A 14,776-nucleotide genomic window follows, 5' to 3' on the forward strand; every position below is an offset into this window, starting at 1 on the left:
CCAGGATTACATTATGTACAGTGAAGTTGTTCAGATACGGATATGTACAGTTTTTGGTGAACAGTTCGCATCTGTAAGTAAAATTCTACGGAGTCCATTAATTACCTCTGAACTTTACCCTCCTCTTCTTTACTTAGTACCATGGGATGTGAGGTTGGATATACTGGATGAAAGAACTCATCTATTTGTACATCTTACCTGGCCACATTAGAGAGGTGCATTATCAGTGCAAGGTGCTGCTGTTTCTATAAACAACAGAAGATGTGGCTGAATGCTGCCCTGTGGTAAAGATTATGGTGCCCACCTCTGTATACAGGCAGCTGGGGCTTCATACTATGGGCAAGGCCTCACATATCACCAGTGTCACAACACCACCTTTTACAGTGATTCCAGTGCACCAAATGTGCTTCTGGCATTTATATTCACCCACTTGGATGAACAGGTTTTAATGCTGTGATAGACAAAGATAGCAGAGCTGTCAGGGTCTGGGCAAAATGATTGTAGCCTCTGGATTAAAGTTAGTTGCTGTCTGGTCAGTTCTGGGCAATGTTGTTGATTTCTGTAGTGGTGTAGCAGATAACATTTTGTTAACACTACCGTTTGATTCATTACTTATAACATTTTGTGGTGTCACCCCAGATTTGATCTTCCCTTCTCAGAATTTGTATGATCAGAAATTTCCATGATTGTCTCTGTGAATCTTCAGGCAGTTGCTGTGCTGTCATGACTACACATGGGAATAAGGGCAGAATCACTGGCCACAGTGAACAGAAACAGACTGCAGTGTATTATCTGCTGCAGGGAGTCTTACGTAAGCCAGAGGATCCAAGTCCTGAAGGTGTGGTGCAAGGAGTGAAGGTAGGATGCTGAAAAGAAAAAGGAGTGGGATTTAAGAAGGTATGGGAAATTAAAGTAGGCTTGGACCAGGTCAAAAAGCAGTGTAAATAAGGAACTCTTCACCTAAGTGCTGAGCTGTTTGGGATTTTACTTGGTTCTTTGTTTCCAAGCTACATAGAAGCCAGGGGCACAACTCTGGCCCACCTGAGAGACAGAGAGAGACATCATTTCACTGGTGAGCAAAGACCTAGACTGGCTGTATTGAGTCCTGTTTTGTTAGGGAGGGACCAGTCCCTACAGCTGAACCATTTGGAGCTCTCCAAGACACAGAAAGGTCTAAGGTTTGCATTTGAAAACATAACATTTTTACTTTTAACCATTTGTTAAGCAACTGTTGGGGGCTACCTTTTAGTGTTTATTAAATACTGGTGGTAAATCCACTAATTCCTACCATTTTAGGCACCAGTATTCTTCCCTGTTTATCTGCAGAGGAGAAGCAATTGTTTTCTGTTCAACCTCTGTCCCACCATGGTAGTATCTGTTATCTCTTCAGATAGAAATACAACATCTTAGAAGAATTTGATTTTACTCAAATCTGTCTCATCACTTCTCCACCCACCTCCAGCAGCAGGAGTGGAACTGACAAAATTAAATTTCTGCTGCAGTGGAAAAAGAATATTTCTTGCGATTTTGGAGAAAAGGAATTCATGGGGAGGAGTCCTCTTACAGAATCTTCTAGCCCTGTCCTCGTCATCAAGGGTTGCTTGCAAAAGCTTTTCCTGAGAAAGAACAAAAAGTCAAGTCCATCCATTTTGTAAGCTTGCTTTGTGCAGTAGCAAGTGGCATTTAAGGGGAAGAAATTACTCACCGTTCTACAGTTCTTAAGTGTACAAGTTGGTATTACCTATTGCCTTCATAAGAAGGCAGTACATACTTGCTGTGGTTGATGAAAATGGACCATAATATTAAAGTTCTAAAATTTTATCCATTAGCAGAAAAAAAAGACAAAAACAATTGATACTTTCCCTTTTCCCCGAAAAAACTATTGGGTGGTAAGTGCAACTGTAAGCACTCTTAAGTTTATTCACACAACTTTCAAAATGTGCTTGATCTTTTTGTGCAAATGTATAGTGCATCTCTGTCTAACATTATTGTGTACTATAAGTGTAAGGAAATTTTTATATGCCCATTTAAAAATACTTTGTAAGTCAGGCTTGTCAGCTGACTGATTAATTGTAATCATTGTATATCTACTGCAGGACTAATGAAGTCTTTAGTTCAGGTGCTTTTACATTAAAAATTGCCTCCTTTGGACTAAGGTTTCCTTTTTTTTTTTTTTTCCTTTCCGAAGACCAGTGGTGAATTTTTAGAAAGGTTTGGTTTAATTATTTTCAATTCTCTGTCAGCTACTACAGTTAAGGTTTTCTTCATGAGAGATAATGCTTTTGAATCTTCTGGATAGAACTGGTTTGTAGCAATTTTTGGCAAATTTGCAATGCAATTTTCAGTTACATGTTTTCTTCTGAAATTAAATTCTGTTTAGATCCTGTAGTAATCTTTTGTTATTTTAGTACAGTGAATAACAGTTTCATGAATTTACTGCATGATAGTAAATATTTCTCTACTCCTATTTGATATTTCAGGGGTATTATACCAGATAACGTGAGTAAGCATACTCAAGATCTCAAATGTATTAGCAAGAATGTGTTGTAACCTTATTAATATCTTTAAGTATTTTGTCTCATTCTGATCTGAAATTAGGAATAACCTTTTGTCTTAAAATTGATGAGAGAATGGAGCAGACTTAACAGAAAAAGGCAGCAGCCATCTATTAGCTTTTTCAGTGCCAGCTGAAAGCCTGATTTGTAGGTAATAAAAATAGCTTTTGTAGATAAAGTTCTCTTACTGTGAATTTGTATTGAGGTGTGTCATCTTCCCCCTCTTCTCCCCCTCGCTGTGCCTGCTCCAAGTAATTCACCTTAGTAAGAAAGCCCTTAGAGAAAACAAAAGTGATATTTAATAGAGATCCTCGTTGTTGGTTACTTACTCTGTTCACTCCCTTTGGCAGAATTGGAAGGAGTGGACTACTCCATTATTTCTGACACAGAAGAAAAGCATCTCTGAAATTACAGCAGATGTGGAAGAAATGACTAATAAATATCACAGAAATGATAGTGGCCTGGACAGTGAAGGAGGAATCTGACACGCAGAGTAACTGTATTTGGCTCATGACTCCTGTCAGATGATGAACTTTCAAGTAATTAATAACATTATTTAAAATGTCTGCAAAATAATTTGCCTTATATAGAACCTGTTCTTTTCATATGAAAATGTGTACAAAGCTATTGCAAGGATTGTCCAGTTGTCATTGTCTGAATAAAATATCTGGAGGCCTTTCTCTGATAAGTCAGATCTTCTTTGGCATACTGAAAGCTGTTTGTTCGCAAGCCAAAATATCATGTTTATTCAGCAGACTCCTTGGCTATCATGTTTTTTCCTCTTTGTTAGTGAAAATGGCACTTGTTGGGTCACCAGACATTCAATATGGGACGATACTGGTTTAAGCTCATTAGCTGCTACTAGCGTGTGGTGCTTTTGTCCCCTTCCCTTCCCTGCCCTCCCCCAGTTTCCTTTTCAATAGATACAGAGTCATCTAGGAAAAGATAAGGGATTGCTTTTGCTTCTGTGTGATACAGTGCTCCAGCATGAGTGCACTTAAATTTAACTACCAAATTTAATCACATGCTCAGCTGCTTCAGGACCTTACTCTTACAACTTGGATCAACCAGATCCTGTCCGTGATCTGTCTCACTTCATTCTTTCATGTCCTGTCATTTAGATCTCACAGCAACACTGTTTGGTTATCTGCTGCTGATTATTTTCTCTTTGCCCATTCTTTTCTGCTCTGTCGTCCTCTTCTCACAAAGAGTCTCGTGCTTTTCTTTCCTTATGGTGTTACCATGAATTTTTTTATAGCAAAGGTGGTGCAAAATGTAACCGGCTTAAATTTTGATCTTCTTTCTTGAAACCCTTTGTTATTCTCATGTGTAGATTTGCTAACTTCTTCCATTGAACTGGACCCCACAATGTAGCTTATTTTTTGCGAGGAGGACTGATGCGTATGAACAATTTCCATCCACTGGTTGTCCTAGACATGGTGACTAACCTGCAAATTGCTCTCTACATGTCTCATCTCCCCAGTGGGATTATATTTGCTTACAGGTACTCATGTCTATTATCTTTGCCCATTATTCTGCCTCTTACTTTAAGCCTCTTCTCATGTGATTCCATTAAATCTTTGTACGAACATGTCTATTTTTCATATTCTATAATCTACTGGTTCTGATAATCTTACTCTCTCAAATTCCTGTCTTTGTCTTTATTTTCCCATTTACCGTTGTCCTGGGTACCTTAACTTCCTTTTACCACTTTTACTCCTGGGTTTGTCATCTCTAGGCTCCAGCAATTTGAGGAGCCTTTTTCAGTGCTTTCAGCTGGTTTTAGTGACCTGTATTAGTGAGAATCATTAACTGAACCTTCACTCATCGAAATTCTAAAATCTACGTGCTGTGTATCTTCTAATGTTTCTGATGTTTTAGGCAAATCAAGATAACTCCTAAAAGTTCAGGGTCTTTCACTGCATGGCCTTATTGGTCTTCATTTTTTTGTGATATGGAATGAGTCCCCTTAGGTTTATTAGCTAGAAAGAGAATAACTTGATTTCTTTAAGCGGTATCTTTTCACTTAGTTATCTACTGCTTGTTGTCCAGACAAGGCCTTGAGCAGTTTGATCTGTACTGGGCCTGGCTTAAGCAAGGGGTTGGAATAGATCATCTGGGAAAGTCCCTTCCAGCCTAAGTGATTGTGTGACTCTATGATGATTTTTATGTTTTGAAACTCTTAAAGCTATCACTTCTAATTCGTCCAGTGTTTTGAGATTGAGTGCACCAGTAACACAGTCAAATTAGATTATTTATTGCTTTTTTGAGTTGTCATGGTGTGCCTCAAGCTGGATGGCTTTGTAGCTTAAAGAAGTAAGCGATGAGAGTAAGAGTTGTTATTACGCAGGACAAAACAAACACTGGTAAATTACGAATCAAAACAAAGAGTTACAAAATGCAGATGTCTCGATCCAGAAATCCAGACCCTGATAAGCACTTAATGGAGCCATATTAAAAAACGTTTTTCAGGGATGCCCAGGAGGCGTGTTTGGTGCTGGTGCTCTGGGAGCAGCCGGGATGAGCCACCGGGAATCCGGGGGAGGCGGCGGCTGCGTCCGGCACCCACTGGAGGGCGCTGCAGCTGCACAAAGCTGCTGGTTCACATCAAAGGAAATTCGGAATTGAGATGCCCAAATCAAATCCCTGGTTTGCTCTGTTAAGAATCTGTAGGAAGGGAGTAGAGATTTTGTGACAATTCGGTGTTTTGGGTTTTTTTTAAAGGAATTTTGCTCTCATCTCTGTAACCGTAAGTGTGACGTGCTCCCTACGGGTTTGCCTTTGGCCTAGAGAGTTACAGAATTCGTCATCAGTTGCTTCTTAAAATAAATACGATTTCAGTTAAATCTGCTGAATCACAGCTTGAAACATTGTCATATCATTATTTGGTTTGAGAGTTTGTCTCATGTCCGTGCTTTCAGAGATCTTGTGAAAGGACATGAGTTCTTGTTTGGGTTAGTGAGTTCTTTGTTCTGTTCTGGTGAAGTTTTGGGTTTTCTTTTACCTCTGATTCCTCTTCAGAAAGGTTAGTATAGTTGGCTGGTTTCCACTCATTTCTTAAGAGATTTTATTGGTAATTCAGACTTTGTCTGACTGAAGAAAGATTAGAAACTTTTCTCTTGCAGATTCACTTGGAGTTCAGGAATACTTGCTCTTCTTGTTTAATGCCAACATTTCAGCCTGCTGTTTGTCCCTGGAGGGAGAACGGTTTTCATCTCTCACATGAGTCTATATAGCTTGTGTAGAGAAATATCCTTTTATCTTGTAGGTACCTTAGGTATGTTATGGAGAGGGGAGCATTTGCTAAGGAGTGATGGAGTTACGATTTTTAGTGGTTTGTTTTTTTTTTTATTTTCCTGCATCTTCTTTGTAAATGAAAAGGTTTCATGCTTGCCAATTGCTTTGAATTCAGGCTTGATATCCTTAAGAAGCTCTGCCAGGCAAGGGCAATGCTCAGGTATGAACATTTATACATTACTGCTCCTGTTGTAGATGTAGCAAGTATGCAAGTTGGAGGAATATTGCAGTTGTAAGCATCATTACTGTGTGCATTAATAAACAAGGTGGTGGATTCAGAAGTGATTTCTTCCACAGCAACTGGCAATTCAATAGTTATTCATCATGGTTTTTACTGTACTTTTTGGAAGCATGTGAGACTAGATTTGATGAATTTTTGATTTGATGTGACAGTTCTTGGACTTAATCATATATGAAATTGGTTACCTTGAGCATGGATAAGATGATTGCTGTGCTGAGATTTCATAATATTTATGATGATGTATTTCTCTGTATCGTGTATAAACTGGACCTGGTAATGTGAAGAACCTATGCATATGAATTAAAAAAATTGAAACCATCATCTGCCTGGTCTAGGAGCACAAAGGAGTTATTCTAACAAATTCATTTGTTTGCTACAATGGTATAATGTTGAAATAGGCAGGGTTAGCTTTTAGAACCCTTGGGAGAGCCTGCCTAGGGTGGCTAATAGTGCAGTTTTAGCTTGTGGCATGTTTGCAGATTTCTGTATGAAAAGTAGGTGTTAGATGATATTGTTGTTATGGAAAATCTGAAACTCCAGAGTTGCTTTGACCATTTAAATTTTGCACAGTATGGCCACTGGCCTAGAGGATCGGCTAGGACTGGTGTTCTTGGCACAAAATGCACTTTTTCATTTGTTCATGTAGGCAGAACCCTTTGGAGACTGAGCCTGTGGTGTTTCCTCAGGAGGTGTGCTTTGATGGAAGATTGAAGGCCTATTTGTAGAGTGAGGAAGATAAAGCTTGTGATGCTGCTGTCCATGGTGTAGGTGCTACAGGAACACGGCCTGTGGGGTTTTTGTGCTGGCACAACGTCTTAGAAATAAAAGCACCTGGTTTATGTTGTTATTAATGATATTATCTTAGGTCTAACTCCTACTAGCTTCAAACAGTACAGTACCTTTGTGTAATTAATGTGAGCAGGACTCATGCTGTAGGTGGCTAACATGTTGTTAAAGCTGTGATTTTGCTTTCTGCATTTGTTTTAATAACATTGATGATTCATCAATCTATTTTTCTTGGACTTTTTTGTAATGCATATTAACAGATATTGAGGTATTTTGGTTAGGAAGATCACTAAATCATAGAATATGCTGAGCAAGATTGTAAGCAATGCTTTTTTTCGTAAAACTTGAACGAAGTACATTGAGTGTTATATTAGTGGTGACATATATCTGTATACTTAATAGCTTTTGACATTTCTGTATTAAAAATATTCTCTCTCTTTTTGTCTTAATATAGCAGTGTAAGACTGGAAACATCTGGGCTGAATGGACTTTAGCATCAAAAGAAGTTCTCAACTGTTAACTCAAAAAATTAAATACATCAAAATGAAGCAGGTACCAGAGATCCTCGGAAATACCAATGGGAAGCCACAGAATTGTGAAGTGAATCGTGAATGTTCCGTCTACTTGGGCAAAGCACAACTTTCTGCCACTCTGCAGGAAGGGGTCATGCAAAAATATAATGGCCATGAGACTCTTCCATTCATTCCAGCTGAAAAATTGAAAGATCTGACCTCCCGCGTGTTCAATGGCGAGTCCGGGGCCCAGGATGCGAAGCTGCGCTTTGAACCCCAGGAAATAAAGGGAGTTGGAACACCACCCAACACTACTCCTATCAAGAATGGCTCCCCAGAGATAAAGCTGAAAATCACTAAAACCTACATGAATGGAAAGCCTCTTTTTGAATCTTCCATTTGTGGAGACAACGGTGCAGATGTGTCTCAGTCAGAGGAGAACGAACAGAAGCCAACAAACAAGGAGAGGAGAAACAGAAAAAGAAGCATAAAATATGACTCCTTACTTGAGCAGGGTCTTGTTGAAGCAGCATTAGTATCGAAGACTTCAAGCCCCACTGAAAAGAAGGTAGTACTTTGGTTTTTATATTCTGTCTTTTGTTAGGTTAGTTAATCAGACTGGAAGTTCAGTTCCATGTGCTCGCCTTCAGGTGTTTCAGTAGGTGCTTCCCACAGACAGGTCACTTTCTGTGATTCTCTTTTTCTCAACAAAGGACAGATGTGCTCCAGTTCTGGTCCCTGTTTCTTCCCTAACCTAGGAGTACCCCATAAATTCTGTTTCCATAGCAGTAAAATAAGTCTCCAGAGCAAATCAGGGCGTGTGGAAGTGTGTGATGTATGAAGCAGAAACTTCTTCCAGACTTGAAGTCAAGACAAGTTAGGGCGTGCACCTGAGCAAGGGAGCTGGGGGTGCCTCTAAGTTTAGGGATGGCCTTTAACTTCTGGACAGTGAGGTATTCTGGCTTCCTTATAACCAGATGTTTCAGAAAAAAACCACCTATTTCTATATTCCTTGTTCTGAATTAAATAAAAAGGTACTCAGCAGTCAGTTGGCTGATGAACTGGGCTCTTTACCGTCAGATTTTGGCAATTGGACTGGAGTCCCTACCCATATTTGTCACCTGAAAAGGGCTGGGTTTGCTTGTTATAACCTAGTGAATTGTTTTAATTGAAAACATCTAGATGTTTGTATTAGGTGTCATTAACTTTTGTGGTCAAGCTCATCTGTTTTGCTTCTTTTAAACATGGGCAAAAATGGATATTTTGCTTTTTTAAACTTGTTTTACCAGGTTATAAATAAGAATGCTGCTGGCAGCCCTTCCCCCCCCCCTTTATTTAGCTTTTGTTTCTAGACTCCATTTAAAGGAAGGTGGTTTGCAATACTTTTATCTCGGAAGAAAAACCCTACATAGCAGGAATACTTCTGTGTATATTAAGTTTCTCAGTGACTAATTCAGAATAGTGTTGTATAACAATGGTAGACATTAATGAATGCTTTGGCTGGTTACTGTGTCCTGATTTTACACACCTTAAACACAAAATGTATGTTACAGTTTTCTGTCAAACGCAGGTTTCTAGTTAATCATAGAAACAAAGATGGAAAAACACCTCTAAGATCAAGTCCAGCCATTAACCCAGCTCTGCCAAATCCACCCTATTGATTCTTACTTTCTACCAAGGTCACACATGCAGGGAAGAATCACACACGCAGCTGCTCCATTCCCTTTTTTTATTTTATTTATTTTATTTACCCTTCTTTTTCATAAAACTGCTTAATGAGTTCACAGAACTGTGTAAACATTTTTCGAGTATCAGAAATATTTATCATTTATTTATGGTCGGAATATATTATTCATCCTAGAATGATCCATACTGATGTTTTCAGGGATGTTATTAAAGGCTTTGTTTTCTTTAATTTTGTTAAGGAGAATGTTTTAACACTAACTGGTTCAGACTTTTCTAAATCACTACTCAGGTAAAAGATGCAGGCACAGTCAGTAATTCTTTGTGCAGTTCATTATTAATGAGGATAAATTGGACTTTTTTGGTTCTATTGGTGGTATATTTATTAGCATCAACAACTCGAGCATATTTGTGTGTGTTTGTTAGTTTGTTTTTGTTTTAGAAAGAGGAGGAGATGTTTAATGTGTCCCTCTGTGCAGTTTATTCTGCAGTTTATGCCTTTTACATTGGTTGTCCATTAAGGGTGGATTATTTAAAACTACAAGAAATGTTTGTCTGGCTTCTTTGAGTTGCCTTCTGTCCAGAAATGGTGAGGAGAAAACCGTGTCAACACTGTTTCCCAGAGTGGTTGAGACTTGGTGGTTGGTGAGCGACAGGGTTATTTGCTCCTGTGCCAAACCTGTGAGCTACCAAACTACTGAATCAGAACAACCACCTGCTTGATATCAGACTTTGCAATACTGCAGCCCTATTCTTTTCAGAGCACTTTGTAGCAGAGGGTCGTGCTTCTGGCTTCTTTTTTCCTATTACAGTGCACTTTAAAGCACAGAGGTCGAAAGGAAAAGCATTTAAAGGTCGCAAGATGTTATTTTATGATCTGGCTCCTTGATTGTAAAAATCCCGAGGCTTTTCTTTCTCTCATGAGGAAGGTTTGCAGCTGCACAGGTTTAAAATAAGGAAAAACATAGTATGAGGGAACATGTGAAGGAGATTTTTCAAATGTTTGTCCACATGAAAACTTGTGATATGCATGTGTTTTTTGTGGTGATAACTGTAATATCTTAGTATCAGTGTTCTTTGGTTCCAGGCCCCTGCTCTAGCTGTTATTTTATGGCCAGCATCCAAAGCCTTAATGTTAGTGCATCATACTGTGGTTTTATATAGCTGATTGTGGCTGCAAAGTGGAAATTAGGTAAATATTCTTGGAGTAAAAGCTGATGAATTTTGCACTCAGATCCCTGTTTATTGTAAGTTACAGGTTAATGTGGAACCTGTTTGTCTGGTTTTATTTCTGGGCTTTCAATTTCTTTTTTGTCCAACCTCTTACTCTTTTGATTTAGCAAAAATCACCATGGTTCAAATACTGCCTTTTATGTAAGGTAATTATATCTCTGTCTGATGGACACAGCAGATTACTGTGGTGCTGAGGTGAGAGGCATATCATTTAACAAATGTTCCAGTGCTCTTTTTGGGTGTTCTTGTTGTTTGGGCATTTTTCGTTAACAGAAATGAAGGCTGTTTAAAACTTTAGCTGCAGGTTAGTTTTCAGTTGGGAATAAAAGTGATCTGCCTGGGTCTGATGAGAGTTAGATTTCTGTTGGTAACCACCACCTTTTCCCGGCCTCTGAGAAACAACTGTACTGCTCTCGTTTTCCCAAGGTAAAGGAGAGGAAGTGGGACAAGCCGTGGTTGTTTCCTCCCTCCCCTCCTGCCTTTCACCCCTCTTCCCTCCACCCTGGTATCTCTCCACCTGAGGAGTTTACTTTAAAATTCAGGCCTCTTAATAAGGCCCGGTTTATCAACTTCAATGCCAAGGCACTACACCCCTGAATGTTCTGTGTCATAGGTGGTGGGTGTCACATGTTAGGGGTTTGAACTGACGCCAAACCCATGGGCTCCAGTAGCTGCTCACATGCCAGAGCTGCTCGTGGGAGCGGCAGGATGCCTTGGGACTGGGTTTTGTGGTGGCTACTTTTTGAGTCACTGCTTTCGTCAATTCTTGCAATGTTCAGTGAGGAATGAGGACTTGCCTACGTTTTTCTTACTCATTGCCTGTGTTAGAAGTGAAACAATAGTGTTTGGAGGAGAACAGCAGAGATTTGCTTCCTATATTAATATGAAGTAATCCAAGTCCGATTCCTGGAGCAATCCAGAGGGAAACAGAGAGAGTACATGTATCTGCAGTGCTCATGCTGTGGCTCCCAGCGTAGATCTGTGCTCTCTGACCCTGAGAGCAGCTCAGTATGTGATCCTGGCACATTTGAGCTCGTTTTGCAGAAGCTGGGCTGGGCCTGCAAGTGGCAGTTTGCCCTTTTGGCTTGGCTTCCTGGCCTGGCTTCCCAGCACGGGTGCAGTAGCTCGGAAAGCAGCAGCGCTGTGTCGAGAACAAACCTGGAAGTCCACTCACCGCTCTACTTGCTAGCTTAGGGTTTCCAGCTGTGTGATATGTACACAATCCAGAAGCTATACCTTCCACATAGCTTCCTATCCAGTTTTCTTGTAGTGCTCTTCTAGTAGTACACCAGAAACTTGGCAGGTTTTTACTCTTCGTGCGGGATACAGCCTATAGTGACTTTGCCGTAGCTGCAGGGGGGGCAGTTGCAGATTGCTGGAGAAATTCCATTAGTCCTTGTCTTGTGTTTATGTTGCCATTTCACCATCACAGAGAAAAACTGTTCTGACCAAATCCCTTACGTCAAATAATGTTACAGTGCCTTTACCAGGTGAAGACTTACAAACCCACTAAGGGTAGAACAGAAGCAGTCTGAGGATGATCTGCTGCTTTGAATGTGCCTGTGGTAACTAAATACAGGAAGATGGGGACCACTGAAGGTGGGAATGTTGCTCTGGTGCTTGTTTGTATCCGATCAGTAGAGCTGAGCACAAACCAACAAGTGCCCTTTGTCAGGTTGGAGAGCCGAGTTTATCTGATGTTTGATTACCCTCTTGTAGCTGCTATAGGCAGATACTGAGGTGAGTTGTTTTAATTTAAGAAAAAGTAAAAAGAAAAATTGTAGTAAAATAAATGTGTCTTTTTCAGGGGAAGGACTTTCTTGACTGTTTTTCATCATCAGTTATTAGGAATTCTTGACCAAGTACAATTGCTGAACGTGTCATAAAATGTGCACAGGATCTGTATTTGTAGGGTAAAATGAACTCAATTACCTTTTTATTGTGCCGTTTTTGAGATATCAAATCCTGTTTTCAGGCGAGTGATAATACATGCTGTCTGGCTGATGTCATCAGAATCCCAAAGGAGTAGGAGTAATCCTAAAAATATCTTTGGGGTGATCCCTTCAGGAACAAGAGAAATAACTTCTTATCCTTTTTGGAAGAGTTTCTGAACTACTGTTTTGCATTAGCCTTTAGTAAAGGATTAAGTTCAGCTAAGCCTTGAGAACTTGTTAATGCTAAGCAGCTCATGATGTGCTGCAGTAATTGTTACTTTGGAACTTTAAATTGTTTTTTCTTAATGCCTCATTGGAAAAGTATCTTAAAGAACTGCTTGTAGTTTAAGAAACACCAAAAAGCATACAACAGTATACTGGTTTGGGGGGAGATTAGAAGCTGTGAGTATTCTCAGTGTGGCTTCAAAATTAATTGCAGAACGTTTGAGTATTTGTTCAAGGCTTTCCATACCAGACTTCCTGTTCTTGTATGTAAAAGTGGCTGAATTAAGTACAGTTTCTACGTAAAACTGTCGTCTCAATGCGTATTATCTGAATACATTTTTTTGCCCTCTCTCTTCATAAACCCATTGGTGGGAGAATGCAAATCAAATATGAAATAGTATCTTGAAGTGTCGACAGAAGTACTGTCTAAGAATAGCGCTACCAAGTTGGATCAAGGAGCCGTTTAATTCAGCACCTCACCTCGGGGTGAGGATCAGTGGAGGAGGCATAATAGAGAGTGTAGATGTGGCAAATCATGGAGTGATACTCTTTTTGAATATATTCAGCCTCCAGCAGTTTGTGACTCAGAGGTTTCTGGAGCTGGTGCCTTTGTATTTAATGGCTGTAGATGGCTAAATTTCGTGGGAGACCTCTGTTTCTTTTTGAGTCAGTGTGAGTTTTTTGCATCCATGACATTAAATAATAAAACAATAGAGCAGCTCTTTTTCCCTTTCAATTTGCCACCTACATGTTTTGCTTGATTCTTTCATAGTAATAGAAATAGGGATCATGGGCAAACTTCTCTATTATTGATAATTTTATAGATTTCTTACAAACCTGCTCTATTTTTAATTTCAACTTGATGAGACCTAGTGTGTTGTTTAACATACAGGAGCCGTTCCAGAATGTTACTTACTTCTTGTTATCATCCTGTTTCTGAACTCTGATGCCCTTCAGCTTCTCCTATCTTTTTTTTTTTCCCCCTGAGAATGAAGACTGGAACAGTAGAGGACATTCAAAATACAGATATCTTGTGAATTCATACAGTGGCATGTTAATGGTTTTCTACATTGTTCTCAGTTTCATTCTGTTTCATTAGAAATAATGCACAGCGTTTGATTCCTCACTGCTTCTGAACACTGAGCCAGTTTTCTGTAGAAAAGAGCTGACCAGATGTAACTAACTCAAATTCAAAGAATGTCAGAACTGTTGCATTATTTCATACTCTTCATTGGTTTGTGCATTCCAGGGCTTTTTCTCTTTTATTTTGGTCTTTTGGGCACTATGGTGGACATGACAGATGAAATAATGTGGTGAGCAGGCCCTCTTTGGAAGAACTAACTTCCCTTTACATGTCAACAGCAGCTGGTGTTGAGAGATTAACAGCAGTTTCTGGGTTTATAAGTTGACCAGGGTTATTCTCAGTTGTGGCACAGGTAGTGTCATGATTTAAATAATTAAAAACCTCAGCATCTCCTCTCCAGATGGTGTTGGCCATTATGGGTTTGTGTGGCAAGGAATTTGCTTGTTTTCACTGCTTTTTTTGATCCAAGATACGTCAAAGCCTTTCTGTCGCTCTATTCTGTGTTCTGCTTAACCAGAATAATTCATGTCTAAGTCTTGTATTTAGCTGAGTTAGACCTACAGTTCAGGGTTATGTTACTGGGATGGATTTACAGGCAGATATTTGGGAAACATTAGTGATCTGTACCAGATGTCATTTCTGGCCCTTATAGCCCCCTCTTGTCAAGAAAGAAAGATACTTCGTAGTAACCCTTAGGCGAAGTAGCAAAAGCAAAATATTTTGATCTGTCTTGGAACAGTGGTTTCAGCCTCCCTTACAAGTTCCCTTGTTCTGGGCTGAATTTCATGTAGGGCAGATGAACTTTAGGACCTCCAAAAGAGGTTTTTGTTCACAGATACTAATTTTATGCTTGCCTATTACCATGTTTCATTATCCTTCTATTATAAATAAATAGGTCCAACTGGGCTAACTTACATTTCTGCTTTTTGTGAATACCCAAAGTACCTACAGGAGCTGTGTTCCTGTGCATCATAAAATGACAGTAGCTACAACTCTTGAGTTGTAAGTAATAAAAAATAAATTCCCTTCTCAGAAGGACACTTTATAAAAATGCTTTATTTTGGAAGCTCACTGCAAGAGGAAAAGCTTGATCTTGCTTATGCCATTGGTAAACAAGCCCTGCACTTGTGTGAGGAAGGGAAGTGAATCTGTGGCCTCGTAGCAATTAGTGCTAGAAAAGCTTGTTTGTTTTTTTTTTTTCTTGGTGGTCTTTTTGTTTGTTAAAT

General features: G+C 39.5%; 1 protein-coding gene across 6 annotated transcripts in view; it reads left to right on the forward strand.

The window, feature by feature from the left end:
- WHSC1 (Wolf-Hirschhorn syndrome candidate 1) overlaps window positions 1–14,776 on the forward strand; it is a 74,337-nt gene that overhangs the window by 7,032 nt on the left and 52,529 nt on the right. For 4 of the 6 annotated variants that reach the window (XR_001875768.1, XM_017820727.1, XM_017820729.1 and 1 more), the window contains exon 2: window positions 7,334–7,959. Coding sequence is in view for 4 of the 6 variants with exons in the window: in XM_017820727.1 (XP_017676216.1) it covers window positions 7,363–7,959 (597 nt within the window). In the remaining 2 variants the exon portion in view is untranslated. Of the gene's footprint in view, window positions 1–6,775; window positions 6,858–7,333; window positions 7,960–11,802; window positions 11,907–14,776 lie in introns of those variants that run through there. The other 2 variants (XM_017820728.1, XM_017820730.1) reach the window with 2 other exon arrangements.

This window comes from Lepidothrix coronata, unplaced genomic scaffold (genome assembly GCF_001604755.1).
Source record: "Lepidothrix coronata isolate B3197 unplaced genomic scaffold, Lepidothrix_coronata-1.0 Scaffold85, whole genome shotgun sequence".
Lineage (NCBI taxonomy): Eukaryota > Metazoa > Chordata > Aves > Passeriformes > Pipridae > Lepidothrix > Lepidothrix coronata.